This window comes from Anser brachyrhynchus (genome assembly GCF_964034855.1).
Source record: "Anser brachyrhynchus genome assembly, chromosome: 18".
Lineage (NCBI taxonomy): Eukaryota > Metazoa > Chordata > Aves > Anseriformes > Anatidae > Anser > Anser brachyrhynchus.
Genome location: NC_137711.1, coordinates 3,407,446 through 3,423,885, shown reverse-complemented (window position 1 = coordinate 3,423,885; position 16,440 = coordinate 3,407,446). Strand labels below are relative to the sequence as shown.

General features: G+C 40.1%; 1 protein-coding gene across 2 annotated transcripts in view; it reads right to left on the bottom strand.

Annotated features, from left to right (window-relative positions):
• PRKCA (protein kinase C alpha) overlaps positions 1-16,440 on the bottom strand; it is a 154,317-nt gene that overhangs the window by 92,475 nt on the left and 45,402 nt on the right. For both annotated transcript variants that reach the window (XM_080560601.1, XM_080560602.1), the window contains exon 3: positions 3,351-3,433. In XM_080560601.1, the coding sequence (XP_080416727.1) occupies positions 3,351-3,433 (83 nt within the window). The remainder of the gene's footprint in view (positions 1-3,350; positions 3,434-16,440) is intronic.

Here is a 16,440-nt window from a genome sequence, read left to right as displayed (position 1 = left end):
TCTGCTTCGTTTTTAGGACCGAACAAAGCAAATCAGCAATGGTATGAGCCGTGTTGAGAGGAGGAGTAGCTGGACAGGCACAGCAGCGTGTTGCTGACCCGCCGGCCCCCTTTAGCACTAACATTTTGGCACTGATACTGGTGATGCTGCATTTCACCCAGCCCGACGGCTGCTAAGACTGCTGGGCTGAAGGCAGGAGTGTCAGCATTAATACTGTAGGCACTATTGCCTGCTTTGGCTTTTACTGATAACGCTGCCCTTCACTGGGTTTGGTACCGACAGCAGCTGATATGTAAAGGGCTCCTACCAAAGTCCAGGTGAGAGGTTCTGGAAAAGCAGGTATCGTAGCAGGCAGCACAGCGTCGGTGCTGGCGCTGCCCAGCACCTGATACAGAAGGTGTACACAGGGTTATAAACTTGGAGAATCACCCAAATGCCACCCCAATGAGCCAGCATGCTTGAACCACGCCTAAAGTCATCTGTAGCTCAGGGCAGTTCAAATCCACAACTTCCAAAGTCCAAAAGACTGCTTTAATTGCTACACCTTTCAGACAGAGCCAATTTCCACACCTCCCTACAACGTTTAAATAATTCAGGAGCTTTCAGAAAAGGACCGGTATGAAAAATAATCTTGGCTTCTTGTTCCTGCCTTCACGATTGTTTCTGCAGCACAGCCTGCCAAATGAAGTGCACCTGCCTAATAAAATGCACCAAGAGCCTGCCTGCTACAAACCCGATGAGCTGAAACCAGGCTGCAGACCGGCTCCCTGGCTGCACCAGGCAGGGAGGCTGCACGAACACCTGCAAGCCCTGCTTCATCTTCCACACGAGGGCTCTGACCACTACAGTATTGTGCCAAAGCCTCTTCCTTTGACTCCTGTCAGAAAAATTGACCTCAGCTCAGTTAATGAATTCCCACAAAGGAGCTGTGCTCTACACTAAAGGGAAAGAGATGCTTAGTGTTCAGCTCAGAATAATCCTCAAAGCTCCCGAGGAGTGCATTGCAGCTACAGTGGCATTTCCTATTCCCTGGTCCTTTTCACCATGCCTAATAAACCTCAGCACCATCCACCTTCTTTATAGGTAATCAGTAACTGCTCCGTGCTTGGAGCCAGACTTGCAGAGTCTTACACCCTGACTTGATCTTTGGATCTCCTTCACTGCTGGTGACTACACCCGTACGCTGCAAGGCCCTTGGCACAGATGCTTTGAATCTCGCTGCTGGAGCAAATGTACTTTTGGGGCATCACGAGGCTTAAACTGCAGTATGTAACCAGGGCTGCAGCAGGAGCAGCTGAGGAAAGATGACGAAAATTTGAGATGAGGAGCTAAGAGCAGAAAGTGAACAGGAAGAAAAAGATGTCTGGAGATACAGATCAATAATGGAACATTTTGTGAGATATCAGAACGGAATACGGAAAGAGATGGAAAGGTGAAAAGAAAGGTTTCAGTTATAATTATATTTTTAATCTGATTAAGCTGATTTTAGCAATGGTATGTAGAGTATTGTGAAATTTATTCCATTTTAAGCTGTTGCCAAAATAGTAGTAATTGAAGCTAGGTGATCTCTGGAGAAAGACAATGTCTTAAAAACGTAGTTGCATTTGGAACTCCTAAACAAAGGTCCTATTGTAATCATTTCAACATATTCATGATTACAACTACTTAAATTTAGCATGCCTATTTTGTGACATCATATTCTAAAGTTTATGGCACGTTTGTGGACCCATCATTAACATAGCAGTACCGTTAAACAAGCAGCATCTTTCATTTACACCAGAGAAACAGTTTTTAGTGCAGACCTGAAGTACTTCACTTCTTCTTGCTTACCTACCCGAACAACGTACGATTTGGGACTGGAGTCGTGTCACCTATCTTTATGAATCTAATCTGCCTTTTGATACAGCAGAGAAACTGGACAGCAGAAACTGTCTCCCTCCACTGCCATCCTGACCCAATGCCCTGATGGGTTACGCTGCTGCGAAGTTGCTGCATCTATCTGCTTCTGAATTCAGTTCCCCAAACCCCAAGTTTTCAAGTAGGATTTTAGAGGACAGTATCACAAAGTTACACCAGTCGGGAGCAGATCAATGACAGGGTCAGGCCTCCCGGTAAGCGAGGACAAGGCAGGGGGAAAGATAGGAAGAGAAGAAATGGGTGTTGAGGACTGCAGTGTTTCTCCCAGCAACTTCAGTCTGCTGCCACACAGCTCTTAACTTAAGCGTTTCTTATGTGCCTAAATTTAGATTATGTGAAATGTGTTTAAAAAACAAGCTGTCTTAAAAATACTTTCCAGTTCCTGGACATTTCCCTGTACTTGAGCTTAAAAACAAGAAAAGTTTTTAACATCTCTAACTTTCCAGAACCTCTTGCAGCTTCTACCCATATATTGTTCATTGATCTCATGTCTAGCATATTAAAACAATTCATGAGAAGCTCATTAAAACCTAGTAAGAAAAGTCTTCTGGTGTGTTTCATCAGAGGAGATAATAGCCTACAATCTAGAGCATGAATATGTTATAAGAGACAAAACAGAGCCGTTTAGAGAAAGAACACTTGGAATGTATTGTTCCCATAAGCAGATGTTAAATTACTTCACCGTAAAGTGGAATTTACAAATCCCAAAGAAATGTTATTTTTATGTGAACAAACAATTAGTTTATTATTTCAGCAGGGTGACACAAAATTCTTGTACATATGCCTCTCCATGTTGGCAGATGTGTTGAACGTAAAAACTGGTTGTTGACTGAAAATGCTCCTTGTATATGCAAGTATTGACAGGGCAAGATAGAACGGGTATATCCTGACTGGTGTACTATCTCAGGCACGGGAATAATTCAAGTTTCAAACAACCTATCTGAGATATGCCTGCTGGCTCAAGATTAGATTGGATCTAATCACTGGCACGTAGCTGGAGCTACAGATCCCTGTGTGCAGAGGACACAGACGAGAGTCAACTTTGAGGTTATACCTTGAGATATGATAGATACACAAACAAGCTCAGAAAAATGTGCAGCTTCTCCTGGGCATTGTTAGCATCAAATACATTCAACACAAAGCAAACAAAAATAAAACACTGATTTAAGCTTGGGTAAGCACCTCAGGGTTGTCACATTCTGAGGAATATTGATCTCAGTCACACATTCATCTGTAGCTAATTTTCTTAACAAAAATAAATCTTTAAAGTCCATAGATCTTCAATATTCACTTCAGAACACTTAAAAACAACTAGGATTATAAATATTTACCATAAAGAACTTATTGATATTGCTTGCAATGTGTTCTCACTGTTAGGTGCAGCAACATAAAACTATTCATAAGAGCAGCATATCAAATGCCAATGTACTTACATCAGTGTCAGGTCCCTTGTCAGCCCCAGGACATGAGAAAGTGACAAACTCATGGCATCTCTTATGAACCACAAAACAGCAAACTAGGGAGAAAAGGGAAAACAACAGTTAGACTTGCATAGGTTTTGTTTTCTTTTTTTTGAAACAAATGCAGTTACGCAGGAAATAAAATAAAACTTACAGCCAAGTATTTCACCTGTAAGTCAGTCAAAGAAAGTAGAGCCTAATGTTAAATATAGACACACAAAAAAGGCAGACATCAAGTAAACTATATAATTAGAGGAAATAAGTGGGCACTTTTAAAAATCTAAACACTCTACAATGATAATTTTCTAATATTTAACACAGCCCATAGCATTAAAGTTTGGTGTGGGATGAACGACGCTATGAAGCTGCATTTCCTGAATCCAAACCCACATCTCTAACTGAAGGGCTGTCAATGTGCAAAGAGCAGGGACTGTAAATGAGGCACATTAAACTGGAAGGACACCCATCCTTGGCTGTGAGATCTGTTCACCTGCATGCCTTGATGAAGATGTCTAAGAAAATCCAATGTCTTTACTAGCTAATTACTTCTGTGACAAACCAAAGCTCTGAGTGAAGACTCTTGTGGAGAACAAAGTGTTCTCGTATCACAGAATGGCAGGAGGTAATGAGAAAAGAAAATTAGCTTCTGATTACAGTACGACTCCCATTTAGAATTTAAGAACGATCTAAAAACTTTTTTGTATAAGGAAAGCTTAATCTAATTATGTCCTGTGATGGAGGCTATAGGCTGTCACACAACAGAGGTCACACACATGCCCCAAAACCACATAAACAGGATGATTTGCTTGAGAGAGCATACTTCAAAAACCAGGTATTTTAGCTTTTCACCCTTACAGAGGTTCTTTCTTAGTGTTAAGTTTAGTTCTGGTGTTTCACAATCAGACAGTCCACATTTGAGCGAAACAGAATAATCTAGATTTAAGATGGTGAACATCTCGAAGTAAACACTGTACTATCAGGCAAAGTTTTACAGTGACTCAGAAGATTATAACGAAAATTCCAAAGTAGTCTGTAGAGAAACTGTGTATTATACATTCCCTGAACATATTAGGCTGTGTTTCCAATAAATAAAAAACCACGGTTTTAATGGAGAGTTTTTAAAAAAATCAAATAGATTTCAATTGACTTGCAATAGCAAAATAGCACTGAACTTCCTCAGCTTCAGTGGAAACCAAGTTAAATTCTTGCACTTTTTCAAACTAGCTTATTTCGTGTGTAATCTTTAAGTTTTCTTTCCCATTTATAATGAATATCAAATTCTTTCACCCAATGGAGCGAGCTAGGAAAGATGTTATCACGAGCATCTTGGTGGCACTACAGCATCCAACTCTCGATCCCACCACGATGCCATACTGGCCTCATCCACAGCCCTAAGTCAGCTGGCTGTAAAGAAGTCTGATCCCCCTCACATCCCTCTCCAGCTATTTCTCATCAGGAGCCCATGCAGCAATTGTTTCCAACCGTTCTATTTCTGACATGGCATATGTTTATTCTGCGGACAAATGGTGTAAAATGGGCTTTGCTCCACTGATTCCAGTTCAGCTCTGCTGACTTCACAAGAGGCAGAGTTCTGGCCCAACGCATGCTGCCCACTTGGTTGGCTAGTTTGTTAATCAATCTAAATCCCAATCAATCCTACAATTATCATTTTGATGGTTTGTTTCTACCAACTGAAAGATCACTAAGTGGCAATTACTATTAATATTACTTGCAGCTGAAACACGTTTCACTTCCAAATTGTATTTTTGGTTCCAAACTTTCCACTCTTGAAGACAACAGCCTGATTTCTGTTTGCAGGAGTAAATCACATGAAGAAAAATAATCCTGTTATATCCTCCAGAAAACAAAAAAGTTAAATAATTACTTCTGTGGGCAGTGATTGCATATTTGCAGAAACACAAGATAAACTATGCAAAAGATCGGAAAAATATCTCCGACGAGGTTGCAGAACTGAGCTGCATTGCTGATGTCTTTCTTATAAACCGAGATCCTAGGGTGGCTAGTCCAGCTCTGCCTTTATTCAGCTACAGTGTAGGTTAGAACAAGTCTGCGTGCTAGGGCATCTATTTGGGGTAACATTTATAAAATACTCTAATCGGACCCTACTTCTGGGTTGACAGCCTTCCCCAGCGTATGAAGGAATTCATTCAACTAGAGGCAATGCTGACTCTGCTTTTAATACTGATATGTAGTAAGTGTCACGACGTGTAGGAGAACCACTGCCATTCCTTGCTACCACCTCATTCTACGGCTACGACCCGTAGCCACTCACTTCCATGAAAACTATGCCAATCACCCTACAATGCAAACTCCAATTCAGCTGCCAAAATGAACGATACCCCGTTTGTCCTTCTGGAGTTCAAGCTACACTTCAAGCACACTTATTAATATGCAATAGTCGACTTCCTAAACCTTTCTACTCACCTACTAATTGACTGGGTTGCGCACCTCAACACTGACGGTCTCCATTCTTTCTCCTCCATTTCCCATTTGTACTCGCAGTGGGTTACCCATCTCCACATAGCTCGGTTACTTATTAAGCAATTCCAAAGCATCACTCCTGTCTCACCTTTCACCTTTCGAGAACACTCAAGTGAAAACCAAATAATTTGATGTAAAGATAAACAGTGGGATAGGCTACTCTTGGTGAATCATAAACCTAATAGCTAAAGGATGAGAGTGAGCTAAAATCCCTTGTTAGCAGCAGTCATTTCCATACATAAAATTTGTCTAAATTTTCATTTTTAAAGTCATCCACTAGAGCATACTTCAGAATCTTTCGAGTTTTCTTAGTTTCAAAGCAACACATAACTAGAGAATTCATAATAAAAATTTACTTAGATAGATAAGTGAAAACAAAATATTACCTGCTTAAAATACCATGACATTTTTAGTAATAAAGATGAAAAGTAACCTTTCACTTGTTACTTGTTTTGAAAAGATGTTAATAGCTTCACATCACTTACTGCAGCTGTTAAGAAGTCACATTATGCTCATCACCTTCTCCTAATGAAAGTTATATTACACTACTTTGCAGAGACTGCCAGGAAATTTGTTGCTTTACATTTTAACAAGAGTATAAGCAGAAGAGAGCTGGCACACATCATGCATAGCTGCTGGAAAGCAACTCCGGGCTGGCAGCTAAGATTAAAAAGAAAATTACTAAAGTATTTTCATGTTTCGACAGCGCGATGTTGATCTGGGGTATGCATACCGTGGGTGTGAACTTCCATCCTTTCCAGCTTTGGACTTGCTGGAGAAAAATACTTCTCACAGCAGCCAGGGAAGGGCGGTGGGGAGCACGGAGAGAACAAACCCAGCCTTGTGCTATGGGATCACGCTCTCCGCTGGCCTCCTGGCATGCTGCTCCTCCTGGCTGCCCCATCCCCAGCACGGCTGCAGGGAGCAGGAGATGCCAAGTGGATGCCAGGAAAGAGGGCAGAGCACGGCAAGGAGCACTCCATGCTTTCTCAAAGCACAACCAGAAGATGTACCACACGGTTTGGGGATTTATGCTACTTAATGGAGGTTAATTCATTCTGGCCAACTTTATTCTGTCAGTTCACAGAGCTGAGAAAAACGTCTTGTTATTAAATATATATATATATATATACACAGAGAGAGAGAGAGTCAGCAGTCACTTATAGTTACAAGGCAGTGCTGTAAATTTCAAGCTATTTTCTAAATTATCTGATGTGCGAAGGTTATCAGTATCATACATTATGGGACTTATCCCCTAAATACACCGTTACTAGTAGCTTTCATATATGACACAGACTGATGAGACAGAAATGAAACAGTACCGCGGTAAGTAAAAGAAACAATCTTCTCTATTAGATGATCTATAAAGGAGAAAAGCTCTTGTTGAACCCTAGTCTCCTACGCAACGTGGAGACATGCATCTGAAGAGCTTTACGGCCACAAGCATTGCAGATAACTGGGGTAAAAAGTAGCAGGACAGAAGCTGCACATTTTACAATTTGAAATTGCTTACAAAAATCCAACAGATATTAAAAAAACAACAACTATACTCCCACTTTTGGGAAAACAAAAAACAAGAAAATGAACAAAAAAACAGGCTAGATGAGACTTCTCAATAGAAGTGAGTATCTCTATACTATACCCTAGATATATTCAATAAAACAAATTAAACTGCACAGAGAGAGCACATAAAAAATTATATACAAGTTTATTAAAAAAAACAACAAGCAGTTCCAAGAGAGTCTAACTGAACTGCCAGTTATTGCCTATAGAGAAATCAGTGAGCTTTTTCAAGCGATCTTTGAGTTATTTCTGTAGTGGTCAAGATAATTCTCCCAACTCTAATTATGATTTTTTTAAATCCTAAGGACCATAAAAATTTTACATTAACTTTACACCTAAGCACATAAACCTTAAAGCTTTGTCTCCACTGTTACACTAAGTTATTTGCCTGACATCAACAGCTCTACATATACTTGCCCACATAATTTGTTTCTAGGTTTTGAGTATTGATTCTTCCAAAGGAAATGGCAGAAGAAGTCCGACTGGCAGCAGTGGGGAAATTACTCTGCGCATACAATATTTGTTGTTGGGTTTTACTTTTATTGTCTAACAGAACAAGAATTGATTCCAAATTGGACTAAGGAGTTACAATAAAACCAAAATAAGCATGAAATCACTTTCTGCATTAGTCTCTGAGCGTACTAGAGAACTTTAAGGGCCTCTATAGTAGCTTGGAGCACTGCATAATTTTTATGTTGCTATTTTACATGCTTTGCATTTTCAGTGAGGCCACAGAATTTCCCCAAGGGACCCATTTTATGAGCTGACTTTTTCTTGTGCTTCCTGCGCGACACAAAGCAATGAATGAATTTGTCACATGGCATGCATTAGTTCATTCTAAGAATGAATATCGCAATTACATTAAATGGAAACAGGGTACTACTTCAAAACAGACAAGTCATTTAAGGATTAACTACATTTATTATTATTTTTTTAATATCTACTGCTCTTTAAATAAATTTACTAGTAATGAAGTAAACTCATGAACAGAATATATCCAGAGCACAAAGTGTAACATTTAAAGAAGAATGATTTAGCAACTCTCCTCTTTCTCTTGTTCTGAACATGATATGGTTATGACTTGAAAAAAAAATCCATTATTTTGGTTGTATTTAATATAAATGAGGCTGCTTACTATATACCAAACACACAAGTCAGAAGTGCTTCCTCTGAATATTATTAACTTAGTGAATCCACAGGGGATTTAAAAAATTGCATTACCCTAACTTTTCCAACATGTGTAATTTATAACACATCAGCTAGTTTTTCTGCCAGCCTTTCACCCCGTCTACAAGAGAGGGCTATCTCAAGAGAGTAGCTGATACCTGCAATCTTTTCACCTAGCATTTACAATGCCTTTCTCACTAAAACAGCCCACAGCCCAGCGAGATGCAGCCTGTTCCAGGATAACAAGGTTTGTAAGGAAAACAGCCCTCTCCCCAGTCACCATCGCCTGTCCCTAAGCTTTTTAAAACTCTTTTGTAGCTGCATCAGGTCACGGAGCACCTTACGGTGCCAACCTGCAGTGCTACACATTGCCTGCTTCATGGATCGTCTTTATTTGCATTGTCATTTCTGCAGTCCTCGAAGTAGCATCAGAAACCTACCTTGAAGTCCAAGTAAACAGCCTACATGAAATCAATATTGATAAATTAGGGCTGATTCTTCATTGTGAGCTCCAAGAGTCTGCTGGCCAATAATTGCTTGCATATCCTGAGGTTCATACGTCTGACCTACAGAATACTCCATTCATTCCCCACAATTTTTCAATTTTGTCATGTTCATTTGGGCTCATTAATTGGGGGCTCTACTAAATCTCTACTACAAAGGTTTACAAAATTTAAGAGAAAGTAATGGTTAACTGCAACACTATCTTATTTGCATGAAAGGATTATACAGATCGCCTGGACAGTCTTAACTCCTCAGGTCATTAACTCCTTTACACTAAGTACAAAACAGACGGACGTCGCCGGTAAGCTGGCTTTGCAAGATCTCCAGCAGTACGCAAATACAGCCTGCATGCCTGGGAGAGACTGCATACATATTTTCATTTACAGCAATGCCGGGGGATAAAGCAATGAATATTTTCCTGCAGCTACATATGGAACATTTTTTAAACAGTTGGGATATAGTAAAATATCTCACATAGCCTATTTCCCAGATCTGTCATTTCTACTTTCAATTACAAGGAAAAGAAAGTACCTTATATTGTTTTTTCCCCAAAAACTGTGCTGCAATGCTTGCAAAACAGAAGAGTTTCAAAATATTAAAGTATTTTTCAAGTACAGAATACAAAGTATTCAACACTGTTTCAACCCAGTTATTAAACTATGTACTTTTTTAAAGACAGAGATCACCATTTCTATGAAAAGTCCTTGCTAAAATTTCATGAAGCTATTAATCTTGCTCCTTTGAGGTGTCCCATTTTATAAAAGAATAATAACCCAGGAGCCATCTATCAAAACCAGAACTGAAATAGCTATTTCAAGAACTCGCAATGACAAAAAAGATGACCCACAATACCAGACTTTTTATATCACTTCTGTAGGCTCGAATTCATTGTAGATTAAAAACCTGATCTCACCAGGCTGCAGAACAGCACCAGAGACGCTGCAGGTGCCTGCTGTAGCCTGCTTTGAGCAGTGCACAGGCACAGCAGCAAGGCAGGGCACGGCGCTCGCAATTAAACAACTAGCACAACACAAAGACCACAAATGCTTCCTGTGAAGACTGAGCGTTAGTCCTTCGAGTTTTTCACTCGTTCAGCAACGAGCTGAACCTCAGAAAGGGGATGTCTTAAACAAAGCAGCTGTCTTCAGCTTGGGATATTACCAAGCGCAGAAACAAAGGGCTGAGAGGGCGAGTAGCAGGGAGCAGCACAGGCTGTCTGTATTTCAGGCCTGTCTGAACCGACAGGATGCGACGTGAAACCGATCTCCAGAATGCAGCTGTTGGGTTTTATTCTGTAATACAGCTGGAATCCTGGACGGCTCCTTGCAGGAAGCCAACGGAAAGCAAAGAGCTTTTGGAAATCCCTGCGAACCGCCTCTGCCAGTGCTGCTCGCATACAGCGATCGCGGTCCTACGTAAGTAAGCCCTCAGTAGAAGCGAGAGGCATCGCATGGGCATTCCTCCGACATGGGAATCGCTCCCACGCCCCAAGCTCTGCCACAAGCCTTCGTGCTCAGCCACAAGATGCTAAACCTGCTGAAGACAACCATCCGAGGGACGCAGGCGATTTCTTCACCCTTCACCTGACGCTCAGCCACCCCCACGGTCAATTTATCGCAGGCTGCGCCACGCTTCACGGTCATGTTTGAATCGGTTCCCAGCTGGAAGCGCGGAAATCGGAGGAAAGACAGAGGTCGTCCTCAAACAGCTGGAAGGTTTTACCATCAGAGCTTGAGAAATATTTTACTATGAGTTTTATAGCTTGTTTTTCTCGACACTTAACTTAACAGATTAATGATACCAAGCTACGGGTGGTTGTAAACCAAAACAGTTCCTTCCTTTAGCATGGCTCGTAATGGACACAAAAACAAGTGAAACGCCAGAGCTGGATGCCAAGAGCTGCACACGAAGTATTTCAGTGTATTTTGAATTTAGGTCTATGTTTTCAGTTGTGTTTGAGAAACCTTACAACACACTAACAAAATTAATGAACCTTACTTGCCAGTAAACACAATCCACATGCTAATTCCATTATTGCCAAAAGATTTTTTGTTGTTGCTTTTTTCTTTTTTTTTTTTTTCTTCCAGGATGTGAACAAGTGAGGCCAAGATGACATGGAACAAGCTGTTTAAAATAAGAACAGAACCATATCCCAACTACTACACTAATAGAAATAGGATGCCTGTAATTCCTGCTTAGACACAATTGTGCTAAGAGAATTAATTTCCCATTACTAACAGAACAAGCATAATCATCCAATTTTACATTTACTTGCATATATAAAAGTTATTAAAAGGATTATAGCATCCTTTGACATTAAGTTTCACACGATCATGAATCCAGAGTAGTGCAATGGGGCTTCAGAAGTATTAAAGCAAAATACTCGTGCCTTGCCCATTTATTTTTAAAAGCAGAGCAGTTCATTCTAAAGGATGAAGATCTAATCCCACAAAGTAAATGTTATTATAGCATTTCGATGCTATTTAACGTTTATGTTTGACGTAGAATTACATAAATTCAGGTAAGAAAATAATCACGATACTTGATCTACAGGAATACCAGCCCAGACAGGCTTCCTTCCCATCAGTGTGACTTCATTTGCTCTTTCCAGTTCCTTTCAGCTTGGGGAAGTTTAAATCAAAAAGATAATTATAAAACTTCTTAAATCTTGTCACAAAAAAAAATCTTATATTGTTTAATGTTAGTCATTATCTCCATAAGAGTTTAAATAAAGCACATTTGGATAGCAAGTTTAACTCCGACAATCAGCTCATTCCTGTTTGCACAGTTCATCAGTTCTGTGGCCTGTTCTGTGGTGTATTCTGTGCTAACATGACTGCATTAAAACTGAAAGATATTAATTTTGTGCCCAACAGACACAAAAAAAAATTGAAAATCATTATTTAGTCTCTTCCTGTCACCAAAACAAATCACTTGGATATAACAAAATTGGCAGTATTCACTGCATTACTGGATTTGCAGTGCAGAACTTAGTAACTTTAGTTAGAAGATATATAGACATTCCCAATTTGATGCCGGATTGTAATCATTATTAAAATTCCGGTCTTATAATTTAGTCTATATTGGCTACAATTTGATAATTTCATTTGCCTTCATACAAAACAGCCTTCACAGTGGTGCACTAGAAAATGCAGAGGGTAGAAGCAGGGAATGAGACGTATGGTGGGAGAAGGTGTCACAGTACAGCAGCTCATGACACCCTGTAAGAATGAAGCTTTCACCTCCTCTTCTCCAGGATTTTGGACCACTGCAGTTTCACGGTCCAAGTGCCAGCAGCCCCTTGCCATTCCTGCCCAAGGCCTTGCAAGCTCCACGCCAAGAGAACAAAGACTTGCATGGTAATAATTATTCTCTGCCTTTCTCAACCTACCCAAAGCATGACTTGAACAGCACAAAAGTGGGAAGGTTCAATAAACATGGCTGAAATTTTCAAAGGATACAAATTAAAAAGAAGTTCTTCTCCTTCTGGACATGAGAGATACTAATGAAACCAACTGATAGTGGATTTGGACACTTTTCACAACGGGTTCAGGCTGGGGTTTTACAACTTAACCACATCCATCCTGCTTTGCACTGTACCGTATCATGAAACTGAAGCTATTTTGTTCATTTAAGATTCTTCCTGTTGCTGTTTCTCTCCACTTTTTTGATGTTATGCAACAGATGGCCAATATTTGTTGCAAGTCTTATCCAATTAAATACATCTTACAAAGGGTCATCTGCTAGAAGCTTCAATGTCACTTTCCTCCTCTCAGCAGTCACAGAAAACACCCCAAAGTAACAGCAACCTCCCAGGAAATCAACAACAACAAACTCTGCACTAGACCAATTACAGTCCGAAATCTATTGCCAAAGTAATTTAAACCACTTAAGACAACAAACTCATAGAGAAACCAATTAAAGAATTAAGAACATTCACCCCTAGCCAATGGGTGGAAGATTTTTTTCCCCAGCATGTTTGAAGGACACATTATTCACTTCCAAGAAGCAGATTCATTTCTTAGGTCTGGTAGTTATGAAAATTACATGGCTGAGTGACTGACACAAGCTACAGCAATTCTTTCCAAATAGCAAAAGTGGTATTTATAGGAAATGCCTGTGGGTTCCGAAGTAGGTAATACACACAACAAAACACGAAACCATGGAAACAGGTCATTTAATTACGAATGAATTATTTACATTTGCAGTAGAACTTTCAAAGAAAAATATTTTTCAAAACAAAGAAGTAGGTGAGGATGGGAGATTTGCAGCAAGGAAACCAATATGGCAACAGTCAGAGGAATTTCTCATTGTACGGTCACTGTAACTCTTACAACTTGGGCATGACTTCAGGCAAATTAAACCAATGGTACCCCCTGGTCTACTAATTCACCACCACATATTCGTGTAAAGCCCTGACCAGTTCCCGCATCCTGGCTCCCCGTGCTTTGCCATCTCAAACATTTGCACACTCAAGGCAACACTGCACTGGGAGCCAGAGCTGGCGCAGCGACGATTTCTTCAGTCAGGGTTACACGACCACTTTCATTTGACATATGGCACATTACTGTCAAAACCAGCGGTCCTGTCTGCTCGCTTCTATGTATTGATATTTATGCAGCCAATTTTTTTTTGGCAACGTTGGATTTTAGCTGGATCTGTTCCCTGAGCTAGCTTGATGTACAGAATGTGAATGTTCCCGGAGCACATAAACGGATACAAGACCTCTGTAGCAGCCTAGACTTATGCTAGATTTATACGAGATAGAGCAGCCACGTGCTAACGACCTATGCGAATGTCAGAACTCAATCCATCCTGCATGACGAAGTCAATGAATGGAGATGCTCTCTTCAGGTTGTCTAGATGGTTGACAAAGATATCAAAACATTTTTCAAGCACAGAAAACACTCTGAGAATTCAATCTTTATCTCAGAATATTCCTCAAAATTAAGCCTAAGCTTGAGTTCTTAGAAAACAATAACAGTTATTCTTGTTGTTCTGTCATATATGTCATATGACATACTCTCGTTGTTATGTCTTGTTATTACATCATAGGTAGAACCTTGACTGCAAATACACTAGGAACAGTATTCAAGCATTTTCCACAGTATGGTCATGACATATTTGTGCAGTTTTTCTTGGCTCACTAAAGCAGCAATATAAACAGTATTTCTCAGTTTATGTCACACAGAATGAGTAGTTTTCTCATGATGTGGCAAGGTAAATACTATTTTCTGTGCCCTACATTTACTAAAAGCAATATATTAGTGTAAGTAATAAGCGAGGCATAAACGTCAGCGACATGCTAGCAGACATTCGTCTGAGAATATTGCTTACTGTAGGACAAGCATTTCAAGCAGCAATGAGGGACTAGAATTGAGTAAGCCATCATTCAAGCCCAAGAAACCAAAAAGAAGCATTCTACCAGAGCTCTGAGATTGCAACTCCTTTCTACTGACTGTGAAACACAAAAAGAAAGGGTCAAGTCCAAAACTGATGTAAATTACTTTCTGTTACTACTGTCTTTTCTGATTGTTTTTCTTCAATATTTTACTACGTGACATATTAGCACTTTAAAAGAGATCATAAAGGCAACTGAAAAGCTAAATCAGCACACCTCAAATCTGTGATTTAGGAAAACAGCCAAAAGTCAAACTAATTTCAGCTTTAGTCAACAGTTTTTAAAATCACAGATTACTAATAGGCAAAATAAGAAAGCGCTCTATTTTTTTCATTTGTGCTAAAAAAAATATACACAAATATCTCTTGAAAAGAAAATGCTCAAACCACTTTCTTTTGACATTCTGACATAAATAACTATTTCCCCCACTAACTCAACTGTCCCTTCTCTTATATACAGTGCAACAAAGCAATCAAGCCTTTTTGTAAGATGTATTTAACATCATTATAAATTAGTCATTTATGAAGTCTCCACAATTCACTCATGGACACCTGGGATGCTGTATTATTGCAAGACCACTAAAAGTGCTGGTAGGTGAATTAATTTTAAAGAGAAGTTGTTGCTAAAAGCACGGTATAAATCACCCCACTAGATACTTGGGTCAGTTAAAATGGACCTATTTCATTTTTTTGCAGGAAGGAGAAAGTATATGGCAAAAATTAGGTGTCATCAGACTCCCTGCTTAGCCCTAGTGCTCTTCTAGCACTTCGGTGAGCCGGGCAGAGGGAAAACACAAGGAAAACCAGCCCCTCGGCCTGGCACCCAGCCCCAGCACGACATCTGGGAGCAGTTAGTCACTAGATGCATAATGCACCAAACACGGAGCTGCGTCCTACCGGGCAGCACAGCTCGGCTCTAGGCTGCAGTCAGGTCCCACGTTTCTAAATGACGCTGCTTTGGGAGCAGAACTGCCCGCATCCACGCACGCAACGCACAGCCACGAACGCAAGAACATGCATCCAGTCCCAGCAAACGTCGTGCACAGACAGGACTGCCGAGAGATTCCCATGAGCCCACAGAGAGAAAAGGCACGGATGCCATAATTAAAGCACTTCAGGGGGACAAGGTTTCCTTGTTGTTCCACCAGGCCCATACGATGCTGATGGAAAACAGCAAAAACTCAGCGCAGATGACAAAACCTCCACGTCTGTTAAACAATCCAGAAAGTCACCTTGCTTACATAGTTTCCCCAGTGCTACCACGTATGTTTATGCATCTCTTACTTCCCAAGCCAGGGCATAAACCAGATACTCAGTGCTGCCTCTAAGTCCTAATGGATCAACTTGGCAACTTTTCTCCTGAGGTCTCAGTTTAGCAACAAAGATTATCCTACAGTAAGTTTGGAGCAAGGCTTAAAAAAAAGCCACTTTCTCCCTTGCAAGATTCAAATTCTAGACCTCATACTCAATAGCCTGAATAATGCACTTTTATATAATACAGCTCATTCATTACATCTCACCCACACTTCTTAAATGCTGTTTAATATTTCTGATCATGCACAGTCCATTATTGCAGCCAAAAATGTTTTTTATTTGCAATTACTTTATGCCTTTTAATGCTGCACGCTGCAAGGTGTTTAAATCCTTCACAAATTGAGTTAAAAAAAATGCAGAAAAACTATGAAAGCAAGATACATATAAGACTGCATGTTCTCCTTGTAAACAATGTGAAACTGTTAGAGAAGTGGCTGGAAAATAACAAATTCCAAGTAGATTCCAACTGGCGCACACAGATAAATTCGACATGAAATATGTTGAAGTGGTGTAATGAGTTCCAGGCTACAAAGTTTGAAAAAGTGAATCCCACAAACAATAGGATCGTACATCAACATACTGCTTTATAAGAAACTTTCAGTATTACTTGATG